Raw genomic sequence first — 14,014 nt, forward strand, 5'->3', positions numbered from 1 at the left:
GTTTGTAAATTTATGTTTGAAGTCTTCAATGTGTTGGCCTATGGCTGAGAAATGACTGTTTTATTGCGTTAATACGTTCATTGTAATGTATCTGAAAGTTCCTTCCCTAAGTCTGATATAACTGGCTTCACAGTTGTTGCACCTCATATGATATACTCCTGAGTGACTGTATTTATTATTATTGTTGATGGATTTGGAGTTGTGTAAGATATTGGCGTTGTTATATGTAGTTCTGTAGGCTATTTTTAGATTTTGTTTCTTGAAGATGTTCGTTATAGGATATATGTGGGTGTTGTTAAAAGTGAATAGTACGTATTCTTTCTTAGTTTTTTCATTTCTGATTAATTTTGATTTGGGTTGATTTTTTACTTTGTATATGATTTTGTTAATCATTTCTTTTTGTATCTGTTTTGTCTGGCTGTTTTGTGAAACAGGTCAAGTTCTTTGTTTAGTTCTTCTTGTGTTAGTGGTGTACTAAAAGCTCTATATATCAAACTATGGTATGCTGCTTTTTCATGTGCGTTAGGGTGGATGGAGTCTATTTTTATTGTGTTGGACGTATGTGTGGGCTTTCTGTATATTTTATATGATAAATGACTTTTGTGCCTGGTTATAGATATGTCTAGGTAATTTATAGTATGGTTGTTTTCTGTTTCCATGGTGAATTTTATGTGCGGATCTATTTCATTTAATTGTTCAAATATTTTGGTTTCATTAGTACACTGACTGACAGAGCAAATGCAGCACCAAGAAGGAGTGGTCAGAACTTTATGCCAATTGCAGGGTAGACTGACGTCACTGAGGTATGCTCATGATGTGAAATGCGCCGCTGTACTGCGCACGTAGCGAACGATAAATGGGACACGGCGTTAGCGAATGGCCCACTTCGTACCGTGATTTCTCAGCCGACAGTCATTGTAGAACGTGTTGTCGTGTGCTACAGGACACGTGTATAGCTAAGAATGCCAGGTCGCCGTCAACGGAGGCATTTCCAGCAGACATACGACTTTACGAGGGGTATGGTGATCGGGCTGAGAAGGGCAGGTTGGTCGCTTCGTCAAATCGCAGCCGATACCCATAGGGATGTGTCCACGGTGCAGCGCCTGTGGCGAAGATGGTTGGCGCAGGGACATGTGGCATGTGCGAGGGGTCCAGGCGCAGCCCGAGTAACATCAGCACGCGAGGATCGGCGCATCCTCCGCCAAGCGGTGGCAGCCCCGCACGCCACGTCAACCGCCATTCTTCAGCATGTGCAAGACACCCTGGCTGTTCCAATATCGACCAGAAAAATTTCCCGTCGATTGGTTGAAGGAGGCCTGCACTCCCGGCGCCCGCTCAGAAGACTACCATTGACTCCACAGCATAGACGTGCACGCCTGGCATGGTGCCGGGCTAGAGCGACTTGGATGAGGGAATGGCGGAACGTCGTGTTCTCCGATGAGTCACGCTTCTGTTCCGTCAGTGATAGTCACCGCAGACGAGTGTGGCGTCGGCGTGGAGAAAGGTCAAATCCGGCAGTAACTGTGGAGCGCCCTACCGCTAGACAACGCGGCATCATGGTTTGGGGCGCTATTGCGTATGATTCCACGTCACCTCTAGTGCGTATTTAAGGCACGTTAAATGCCCACCGCTACGTGCAGCATGTGCTGCGGCCGGTGGCACTCCCGTACCTTCAGGGGCTGCCCAATGCTCTGTTTCAGCAGGATAATGCCCGCCCACGCACTGCTCGCATCTCCCAACAGGCTCTACGAGGTGTACAGATGCTTCCGTGGCCAGCGTACTCTCCAGTTCTCTCACCAATCGAACACGTGTGGGATCTCATTGGACGCCGTTTGCACACTCTGCCCCAGCCTCGTACGGACGACCAACTGTGGCAAATGGTTGACAGAGAATGGAGAACCATCCCTCAGGACACCATCCGCACTCTTATTGACTCTGTACCTCGACGTGTTTCTGCGTGCATCGCCACTCGCGGTGGTCCTACATCCTACTGAGTCGATGCCGTGCGCATTGTGTAACCTGCATATCGGTTTGAAATAAACATCAATTATTCGTCCGTGCCGTCTCTGTTTTTTTCCCAACTTTCATCCCTTTCGAACCACTCCTTCTTGGTGTTGCATTTGCTCTGTCAGTCAGTGTATATCTATTGTCTATTATGACAAAGATATCATCTACAAATCTACACCAGAAAAAGATATTGTCTATTTTGTTGATTTCTTGGTATTCTAAGTAATCTATGTAGATTTCAGCTAGTAAAGGTAAACTCGTGTCCTCATACCGAGGTGGTGCAGCCCTTTTCAGGCACACCCCCATTGGAGGTGAGCTGCATGTACCATTTCAACCACATACCAGTCCTCTTGCCATTCTTAAATTTCTGGCAGTACCGGGAATCGAACCCAGGCCCCGAGGACGGCAGCTAATAACACTAACTGTTACGCTACGGAGGTGGACATTTCGGCTAGTATGCCTGATGTTGGGAATCCCATTGGTAAGCCTTGTTGTTGACATATGGTATCATGAAATTTGAAGTAATTATTATTGATAGCAAAATGGAGTAATTTTATAAACTCTTCTATTTCAAGGATACTGAGTTTGCTGTGGTTTTTAAGATTAGATTCTATTATTTTTATGGTTTTTTGTGTGGGTATATTTGGGTACATGTTTATTATATCGTATGATGCTAATCTGTGGTGTCGTTCGATTTTTATTTCTTTTGTGATATTACAGAAGTCTGCTCTTTTGGCTAAAAAATACATAGTGTCTTTTAAGGAATGATTGGATGAATTGTGACAGTTTGTAAGTTGGACTCGGTCTGTAGTTTATTATAGGTCTCATTGGGACATTGTCTTTGTGAATTTTCGGGTAGGCTTTAGTGGTTGGTAATCTGGGGTTCATTGCGATGAGTTTTGCAGTTTCTTGTTCATTTAGAAGAAAATGAGTAGTTTTCAGTAATGTTTTAAGATTTCTTTGGATACTGTTTGTTGGGTCTTTGTTTTTGATTTGAAAGGTGTTATCTAGAAAGCAAAGTTTGGTTTTGGCTATGTATTCGTTTTTGTCCATGAAGACAGTAGTATTGCCTTGATCTGCTTTAGTTGTTAGTAAATTGTTCTGTTTAATTTTGTTTTCGAGTTTTTTAATTTGTATGTTGTTTATAGTACCTTTGTTGCCATTATAATTACTGATTCTGTTGATGTACTGTGGTTATCTTTTCTTAATTTCGTATCTAACTTCATTACGCTGTTTGTAAGGAATTTTATTTATGGCACTCTCGGTTTCCGTAATGATTGTAGTGATATTCTGGAAGGCCGAAGTCTTTCCCCAATTATGTTCGGGTCCCTTACTCAGTATAATAGATTCTGTTTCGTCGAAGGTCGTATCTGTTAGATTTTTCATTGGTGGATGGAATGTGTGTTGGTTGCTGTTATTAGGTCTAATAGGGTAATTGCTGTTAGGAACATTATTTTGTGTATTCTGACTTTGTGATTGTTTCAGTGCATTTAATTTCTTATTTAATGTATAATACCCGCTCAAAGCCTGAGTCCCAACCAGCATTTATCTCAGGGAGTGTTACGGTCCGAATCTATCGCAACTATACGAAGTTGGTGTACCTACGACTGGTCGATGAATTTTACTATTGGTCCACATAAACCACGGGACCGGGAAGGCTCATATTTTTTTTCAAGTGCCAACCTCGCGTTCAACTCTCGCTAGTACATGGAGATACCCCTACGTCAATTCTCAGAATTTTCCGCATGACCCGATGCGTTGTTGCCGCTACCAATTCTGCCTGGGGCTATGAAAACTTTGGCAACAAATTATCCTCTCTCTTTCCTCGTCGTCACAATTTCTGAGAATTCTAATTCTGTCACTCATTGTGTTTCTTAATCTTATTGGAGACAACAGTCTGTAGCAGGTATCACCATACCATCTCGGTCTGTCCTGCTCTTACTGTATGTACAGTAAGATATTCTTTATTCTGAAAATGAAATATATATTCCTCAATAATTCATCATAATTGCATGACGCATATCACACCCCCACCAGGGCGCAGTATTCTGTTTTTGAATGGCTATATTTGTTAATTTTTCATTAGTTATTTGTTGACAATTGTCCCAGTAACTGTTTGGTAGGCCGTGGGACGCTTTCAGATGTGTTTCATAAAGTTGTATGTTAACGTGTTTTATTATATATATATATATATATATATATAAATTTTATTTCTTCTTTCAGCCAGATTTTATTGGTCTTTTTTTTGTGTATTACAAGTGTGGTTGGCGTTTCTATGTTTGTTGTTGTATTTTTTGAGGAATTTAGGCATTAGTTCATTTAATAGACATTCTTTTAGAAAGGTGATGCTTTTGACTACATTTGTTATTTTGATTTTAAGATTTTGATATCTGTAGGCAGTTCGCTTTGCCTGGTTGGCTGTTATATCATAATCTATAAGTTTCATTTCCGTATTGATTATATTCACAAATATGAAGTTATGAAGCTTCCACCTAATCAATACATATATTTATATATTATTGTTCTACAGTACCGGTTTCGACCTTGTGAAGGTTTAAATAATTGTCTACAACAACTGATATAATAATTAAAAACCTACTATTACTATATGTACATGAGTGATGTACGTTAAAATACGTTTTCTTAAATTATAAAAGGTGTCACATAGTATGGATAAGAACGTTGTCAATTTGCAAATGTGATCCTCAACTGACAATCATAATATACAATTAAAACATCACAATAAGAATGTCACATGGTATGGGTGAAACATAGTCATTATTGTTCTAGTTTAAATAATTGTCTAAAATAACTGGTATAATAATTAAAAACCTAATATTACTATATGCACATGAATGGTGTATGTTAAAATACGTTTTCTTAAATTATAAAGGTGTCACTTAGTATGGATAAGAACGTCATCAATTTGCAAATGGTTTTCGTCTTATCTTCATCTACGTTAAGCGGTATGAGAGTTAAAACTTTGCAACACATCAACAGAATCAGAAATGATAATAGCAACAAAGGTACTATAAACAACATACAAATTAAAAAAACTCAAAAAAAAAAGTAAACAGAACAATTTACTAACAACTAAAGCAGATAAAGGCAATACTACTGTCATCATGGACAAAAACGAATACATAGCCAAAACCAAACTTTGCTTTCTAGATAACACCTTTCAAATCAAAAACAAAGACCCAACAAACAGTATCCAAAGAAATCTTAAAACATTACTGAAAACTACTCATTTTCTTCTAAATGAACAAGAAACTGCAAAACTCATCGCAATGAACCCCAGATTACCAACCACTAAAGCCTACCCGAAAATTCACAAAGACAACGTCCCAATGAGACCTATAATAAACTACAGACCGAGTCCAACTTACAAACTGTCACAATTCATCCAAACATTCCTTAAAAGACACTATGTATTTTTAGCCAAAAGAACAGACTTCTGTAATATCACAAAAGAAATAAAAATCGAACAACACCACAGATTAGCATCATACGATATAATAAACATGTACCCAAACATACCCACACAAAAAACCATAAAAATAATAGAATCTAATCTTAAAAACCACAGCAAACTCAGTATCCTTGAAATAGAAGAGTTTATAAAATTACTCCATTTCGCTATCAATAATAATTAGTTCAAATTTCATGATAACATATATCAACCAGTGGCGGCGCGTGACTTTCGTCACTGGGGGTTCAACAGAAGAAAAGAATTGCACCCCCCCCTTCCACCTCTCCCGTCGTGGGCCGTAACCTCCCAAAATAAGATGATAGAAGTTTTGAAAATGTGATCGAATACAAGAGAAGCAGACAATACATGCCGTTATTTACCACATGCAAAATTAGAAATGTTTCACAATTTACTTACCCTATGTAGACAGCTTATACAAAAAATCCATCCTGAGCTCCTTGAGGGATGCAAATTTATCTATAACTGCTTCGTTGAAGTCCACAGAGTCTCGAACCAAGTCCTTTTCAATTGACAGCATAGCAAGAGCATTAAGTCTATCCTCGGACATTGTGCTGCGCAAGAAAGTCTTTATTCTTTTCAGGGTTGAGAAGCACCTTTCTGCTTCAGATGTCGTCATGGGAATAGTAATAACTATATTTAAAAGTTTCATGCTTTCGCCAAAGACACTCTGCAACTTATTTTCTAAAAGAAACTGCAACAAAGTCGTAGCCCCAGAAACAGTTCGAAAATCATTTCTCATGTATAATATTTCAAGTTCGGTTCTCAGTTTTGGTTTGTCGAGAAATTGGTAGGCCTCACACGCGTTGTACAGAAGTGAGTGGGGAAACTGCTTCTCAAAGCTGCCGAAATTTTCAGCTTGAAACAAGTTTCCTGCAAGAAGGTGGTTTGTGAATTGAAACCGTTCCTTTGCTTGAAGAATGACTGTGTCACAAACTTCTTTTGCCGCAAGTCGTTTCAAGGTACGCAGCGGCCCTCGTGATACCTTCACTGGCGGGGGCAGTATATCATGTTCGTCAGCGATGTGGTCAATTTTATTTTCCCGAACCATTTTTATAGCAGCCTCGAAACCTGAAAGTGCGCCTTTGACTTCCAACGGATCTGAATTTCGCTTTTGTAGCTGACTGTATAAAATGTCCACATGAGGCATTATCTGATGGAAAACAGCCAACCAGAACTGAAATAACGGGTGTTCCAATTTTAAACGCAAACCTCTTGCTTGCGATATGGTGTTAGGCTGTCGAGAGGTAGTTTCCAGTTGATCCAGGCATTCGATGAGGGCATCTCTGTTCTCGTAAACTACTTCAACGGTCCTTGATTTAAAATTCCACCTTCTGTTTGAAGCATGAGGTACTCTTCTACCAACTACTTCGGTCAATACACCTGATCGCTGCGGGGAGTTATTAAAGAAGCTGGGGATTTCACTTAAATCTGCAAAAAATATACGGACATCCGTATTCTGGCTTGTCGCTTGTGCCATGACTAAGTTCAAAGAATGGGCGTAACAGTGAACATAATGTGCATGCTTAAAATCTTCCCTGATGAGAGCTTGCACTCCTGAATGGCGACCACTCATTACATTCGCCCCATCGTAACTTTGTGAAATTAACTTATCTGGGCTATCAACAACATCGCTCAAAGAAGATTTTAAACACTCTGCTATTGTCTTAGCATCATGACTAGCGGGTGAGAGGAAACCCCAAAATCTTTCAACTGGCTTACCGTTGGGAAGAACGTAGCGCAGTACAATAACTAATTGTGCTGTAGTTGATATATCGGTGGTCTCGTCTGCGATTACCGAAATGAAGGGCGGAGTTGTGATTTCTTTCTTTATTTTCTCGCGACAGATTTCAAACATGCACGAAAGCAGTTCATTCTGAATGTCTTTCGAGGTGCCTTTGAAAACAGTAGCTTTGGACAGATAGTCCTTTAACGCAACGTCAATTTCAGAACTAAAATTAACGAGGCCTCGGAATATGCCAGGATTCGACGATTCACTTGTTTCGTCATGCCCGCGCAATGCCAACTCAAACGCGCCACAGAACTTTACACAGTCGATAATTTTTGACAGCACATAACGATTTTTCCGTACTTGATCGTTGTGTCTTTCGACAGACTGCCTGTAAGCACAATCAAGTTGCTGCCGGATATCGTGTTTTCCCAGAAGATCGAATTCTAACCGGGCAAGCATATGAGATTTAGAACTTTCGTGTTTCTTTATTTTTTGGGACAAATGTCCTAAATCTACCACTCCGACTTTGGTCCAAGTCCCTTCGCTTTCATCACTCACGAAGCATAAACACGGAAAACAAAACAACCTGTCAGTAACTTCGCACCCACAGATCCACTCGGTTCTTTTGTATATATCCATTCTGAATTTACGCACGATTTCTTTACTTTTACTTTTAGTCTGCCTCGTTATAACAAGATAAGGCATTGGGCGCCCGGCATTCTTAATCTCAAGTTTTCGCTCAAGAGAGAGATAAGAAAAGTTTGTCTTCTTAAGTATCTGGACACTGTTCAAACTCATTATGTAGCTCCCTACCTTTCCGGAGCACAAAAATTGTGGACGTAACTACAACGCACAAAAACACACACACGCACACGGACAAAAGATTGTAACTTCTTTATATCCTAAAAATTAAGTTTCAGAACAGCACAACGGTGCAGAAAAACACTCACACGCTTGCACAACGTACAATAATGTTACGAATTATGATAATTGCTAAGTACAAACGTTTACAAACACTAGTTTCACACTTGAAAAATACGAGGAAACTATAGGAATGAATGTTCGCACTTTTCACAATGTTGGTAACTTAATTTTAAGAACTAGTGTGAGCTGGTCAATTAGCGTTTTCATTGGTATTACCTTCCCGCTACTCTTTGCCTCAATGATTTTTAAGCTATGTTTCTCTCCAAAAAAGTAATTATTCCAAAGAAGGCAAATGAATAGATGTTTAGTAAGTATTGATATATTTGGGACAAGGTATCAATTGGAATTTGGCAATTTAATATGACTTTTGGTAGTAATGATGCTGTTCAACACTAGCCCTAATTATGTGCACTATTCTCTGCTGCCTGGTTAAATTCCTGTAAGGGCAACAGATGGCAGGCACATACTATTACAGTTTTCTTACCCCAACAACACGACTTGCGACAGACTTGAGAGAGAGTGGCATACTGCGCATGCCTACACCACGGATATTCTTTTCTGCGATATCCAGGTCTTGCCTTATTGCTGACAGACTTCCCCCCGCACCTCACTGGTCCCTTCGCCTAAGTACGGACGGAGATGCCGCCTTGTATGGGGGTTCATTCCAGACGAGTCTCCAGCCACAGACTATGCGCAGCTCACATGAATTAAAAGCCAGTACGAGTATATTACGGACAGATGGGTTTAGCACGAGCTTTGAGAATGACAAGGGAATCGTGAAAATTAAGTAGCTGAGTACAATTTGATATAAACTGGAGGTGCATTGCTCCATTGCGCTATACCAGAAACCGCCACTGATATCAACAACAAGGCTTACTTACCAATGAGATCCCCAACATCAGACATACTAACCGAAATCTACATAGATTACTTAGAACACCAAGAAATCAACAAAATAGGCAATATCTTTTTCTGGTGTAGATTTGTAGATGATGTCTTTGGTCATAATAGACAATAGATATACTAATGAAACCAAAATATTAGAACAATTAAATGAAATAAATCCGCACATAAAATTCACCATGGAATTCACAATAATAATAAATACAGTCACTCAGGAGTATATCATATGAGGTGCAACAACTGTGAAGCCAGTTATATCGGACGTACGGGAAGGAACTTTCAGATACGTTACAATGAACGTATTAACGCAATAAAACACAGTCATTTCTCAGCCATAGGCCAACACATTAAAGACTTCAAACATAAATTTACAAACATAGAAAACGATATGCAAATTCTAAGCACTAACCCCAAGAGCCCCTTACTCAATATAATGGAAGAATTCTATATCGACCTAGATCAATACGCCAACCCAAACTTCAATTTAAATGAAATTACGGACAAAGTGAACATTCTATTCAATGCAGTCATCCCTTTCCTAAAAAACAATTACCTAAAAGAATCAAAAAGCAAGACCCGATACACATAAAAGAACCGTCAGAAGACATCCCCAGCTCCTGTCCTACTTCCTCAACAGCCGCTCCTCCTACCCCACCGAACTTCCCCTCCGCAGCCACAAGCAGCAACTTCAGACAAACACGGAACAGTGCTCGACTTGTTGCCGAATAGCACACATCAAATGTCAACATCTACAGTAAATACACGCACACCCATTCCAACTTCAAACAGACTTGGCAGACGCAACATTTCTTACACCTTATTTCTATTTACAGATACAAAATACGTCCTACAACACAAAGTGAAGAAAGAAGCTTTCACGCTAACTAAAACACAAAAATATGTTGAAATCAAGTATTATAATACACTGACATTTAACGAAATCAAATAACATATAAACTAAAGGAAGCACATCGCTAAAACAACAACTTATCTACATTTATATACCGTATTTTATGGTCAATTCAGTCTTAGCATGAACTATAAGCTTTGTGTAAATATCGATGAAGTCCCGCACTAAACAGCGGACAACTACCTGATTTCAACATAAGTGTTCATATTACTTCAAGAAATTCATACCATTATACCACCAGTAGACGAACACGGCTGGATAACATAGTCGCATATACAACACGCCGCAAGAATTAATCTGTACTTCAAAATGTTTTATTCATCTAGCCATAAGTTTTAATGTGGAACAGTGGACACTTCACAATTCAAGAATATTGTACATTCACCACATATCACCTCTGCACATAATAGCGTTGCAAAGTTTTAACTCTCATACCGATTAACGTAGACGAAGATAAGACGAAAAACATTTGCAAATTGATAATGCTCTTATCCATACTATGTGACACCTTTATAATTAAAGAAAACGTATTTTAACATACATCATTCATGTACATATAGTAATATTAAGTTTTTAATTATTATATCAGTTATTGTAGACGATTATTTAAACTAGAGCAATTGTAATGACTACGTTTTCACCCATACAATGTGACATTCTTATTGTGATGTTTTAATTGTATATTATGATTGTCAGCTGAGGATGACCTTCACAAGGTCGAAACTGGTACTGTAGAACAATAATATATAAATATATGTATTGATTAGGTGGAAGCTTCATGACTTCATATTTGTTTATACAATTGCATTGTCACACATAGTGACATACACGCCAGTTCCCGTTTCGACATGCCCCATTTGGACCTGACCAAATGTTTATTATCATATGACATTCCCTAGGCAATGTAACCTTAATCATAGCTTCATGACATAGATGTGAATGTATTGTTCAGCTGAAGATGACCCTATGTAGGGGGTCGAAACCGGTACTGTAGCATAATAAGTGCAATAAATAAGTATTGATATGTGGAAATCCTTTCCTATTTCTAATTGTGTAGTTCGTCAATACGGAGATGAAGATTATAGATTGCGATATCACAACTTCTTCAGTATCTATAACTGGGCTACACAATAATATGACCACGCTAGTCAACTAAACACAATTGTATTCCTCATCCATACGTACGCTCTCACGCTACAAATATGACTCAACACAAAATAAATTTCTAAAATTCTGAAAGGAATGCGAAATACGAGCACAAACAGGCTTTCTAGGTTATTCAACAATATCAATGAAAATCGCAGAGTTAACGGCTTCCTTCCCGAAGGTGTAACTTACCATGTAAAGTTCAGGAATTCAAGGCCATTTCTCATTTTCGCGCAACTTTCTTAGAGCGGCCTCAAGTGACGAGGAATCTAATCTGTGTTGGAAATCTGTTTCTTACACAAGGGATGACAAAGAACATTTTGAGGGCTAGGAAAAATGTGATCGTACTACGCAGTAATAGCGAAAATCTGTGATGCGATAAGTGAGATATTTTTATAAGGATTTAATACGCCGTGAATTGGGACTTCGAATTTATGCCGTGCTAAGCAAGAAATCATTTTAATGAGAAAATCCCTAACGAAGTTTCACTGTATTTTCTTGCGTCTGGTTAAATTTTGGATTTGTAAATTTATAGCGAAAAGGTTATCATTACTGGCGCTTGAAATATATTTTTACGATACATATAAGATTTAGTTAGGTTAAATGGCGCTGTTTGAATAAGAAAGCGAAACATTTGTCACAGAAGCCACTGGAGTGATACTACTCCAGTTCTTCAGAATGAAACTGAACATAGGCGTTTAATGTTGTCTCGGATTTACAGTAGAAAAATAATTAACGAGTAAGCCGTAGTATGGAAATCTGCGAAAATGCTAGTTTTGAACAAAATGACTGCTGTTTCATACCGTTTTTAATGTATTTTTTTACAAAAATCTGATATAATGACAATCCGCTATATCGAGTGAATTTTTTTCCGTTGTGAATTCTCGCTATAATGGCCTTTTATGTATATATAGTTTTAAAAGTTACAAACAGTGTGCAAGTGGGAAAATACAGCGGCACTAACATCTACGATCCCACTACTCCATGACAGACTTGCAAGTAATTTAGCCAATGGATAGCACAACAAGCTGCAATCCATGTCTGTGTGTATAAAAACGGAGATCACTGGGGCCTGTCAACAATATGTTAAGAGGGAAGGAAATTTATGGCCAAGGATTCTAGTAGGGGGCAGAGTTCAGAAGTGGTATTGGTGAGGAATCAGTAAGTCCATGCTGATAGAACAGCAGAGAGAAGATAACAGGGAAGTATTATAGAGTAGGCAGGGAGGAGACAAAAGAGAAAGGTAGGAAAGGGAAAAGTAGAGTAGACAATAGGAAGAGGGGGGTGGAGCAGAGTGATGAGAGGAAAAAAAAGGAGAAGGAAGTACGCTCTGCAGACGTCAAGGAAGATAAGGGAGACCAGGATGGGAGGGGATCTAATGAGGTGAGAGGGACAGATGCTCTGGTCATGGGGAACACCATTGTTAGGCAAGTGGGGAAAGAGTGTGGAAGAAAGGGAACCAGGGAAGAGTGTTATCCAGGAATTAGGTTAAGACAGATGTTGAGAAAAGTAGAAGGGAAGGATAAGAGTAAGGAAGAAAGGTGGTTTTCCCCCCCCTTGATGGGGGCCACCTTTCAGTTAGCATACAGGACTTGTGGCTACCTAGAGGATGGAATCACCTGAAGTGATACACTTACAAATAATATGTTGTTGTTTTTTTAGTCAATCTGACAAAGACCATGTGGTTATTTATCATTAGTATATTGGTATATTTCAACCTGACTGACGCAATGGCTTTGTGGAACTGTTGCAAGGATAGTAACCAGACTCTGACATGCTGAATAGAAAAGGAATAAGTGCCATTTTTGTGTATGTAGGAGTGTTATATCTATATGAGGACAGTCAATGCAGCAGTACACCTTCCATACTTTCTAATGACACATTAAATATTATTTAACCGGGCGAGTTGGCCATGCGGTCAGGGGCGCGCAACTGTGAGCTTGCATATGGGAGATAGTGGGTTCGAATCCCACTGTCATAAGCCCTGAAAATGATTTTCCGTGGTTTCCCATTTTCACACCAGGCAAATGCTAGGGCTGTACCTTAATTACGGCCACGGCCATTTCCTTCCCACTCCTAGCCCTTTTCTATCCTATCGTCACCATAAGACCTGTCTATGTTGGTGCGACATAAGTGCGACACAAGTGCGACATAAAGCCACTAGCAAAAAAAAAAATATTTAACTTACCAGGACAAGTTAAAAAAGAGTTTCAACTTTTAAGGAGAAAAAGAACGTAGAAACCAAGATTACTGATGGAAACAGTAATGTTATTTTTAATATTTGGGACAGTATAACACAGATGCACCTTTTTCTCTTTTTGCTGACAATGGATGCATAAAATTAACTTTTCACTAATCATATAATTATTCTCTATTCCACTCTGTAAGGTTTATGCTCACCTGAAGTTTGGTAAGGCTTTCGTTCTCCTGCTTATTTCCATTCTGTGGTTTGATATCAATTTCTTCTGTTTCCTTCTCTCCCTTTTGCAATGTTATAACCTTTTTAGAAAAAGGAGGCATCTTTTGCAGAAAAGGCAACCTACTTTTTGAAAACAGGATTGATGATGAACATTCCTCATTATCTTTCATGTTATCAATTTTTTTTTTGAAAGAATCACATGACACATTAGCATCACCAACTTTTTTCCTGTTTGCATTATTTAATTCATGAAGCTGCAGATCACTGAGGTATGAACGAACCAGGATCTTCAGAGCTTCCACCGTTGTGAGATCATAAGGCATGGGGGGCTGAGAGAAGAACCAAGCAAAGTATTTCTCAAGAAATATTTGAAGAACAAAGCTAGCTGTTGATCCAGTTATTCCAATTCTTGATGGTAAATATTCCAGGAAAACCTGAAACAAAAATAACTTGAAAACCAATCTTTTCTAACAGGGATTAACG

General features: G+C 39.0%; 1 protein-coding gene across 6 annotated transcripts in view; it reads right to left on the reverse strand.

Annotated features, from left to right (window-relative positions):
* The window catches only part of LOC136864377 (BLOC-2 complex member HPS3), a 360,759-nt gene that overhangs the window by 77,606 nt on the left and 269,139 nt on the right, over positions 1 to 14,014 (reverse strand). For all 6 annotated transcript variants that reach the window (XM_067141299.2, XM_068226258.1, XM_068226259.1 and 3 more), the window contains one exon: positions 13,513 to 13,965. In XM_067141299.2, coding sequence (XP_066997400.2) covers positions 13,513 to 13,965 — 453 coding nt within the window. The remainder of the gene's footprint in view (positions 1 to 13,512; positions 13,966 to 14,014) is intronic.

The sequence above is a fragment of the Anabrus simplex genome, chromosome 2 (genome assembly GCF_040414725.1).
Source record: "Anabrus simplex isolate iqAnaSimp1 chromosome 2, ASM4041472v1, whole genome shotgun sequence".
Classification (NCBI taxonomy): domain Eukaryota; kingdom Metazoa; phylum Arthropoda; class Insecta; order Orthoptera; family Tettigoniidae; genus Anabrus; species Anabrus simplex.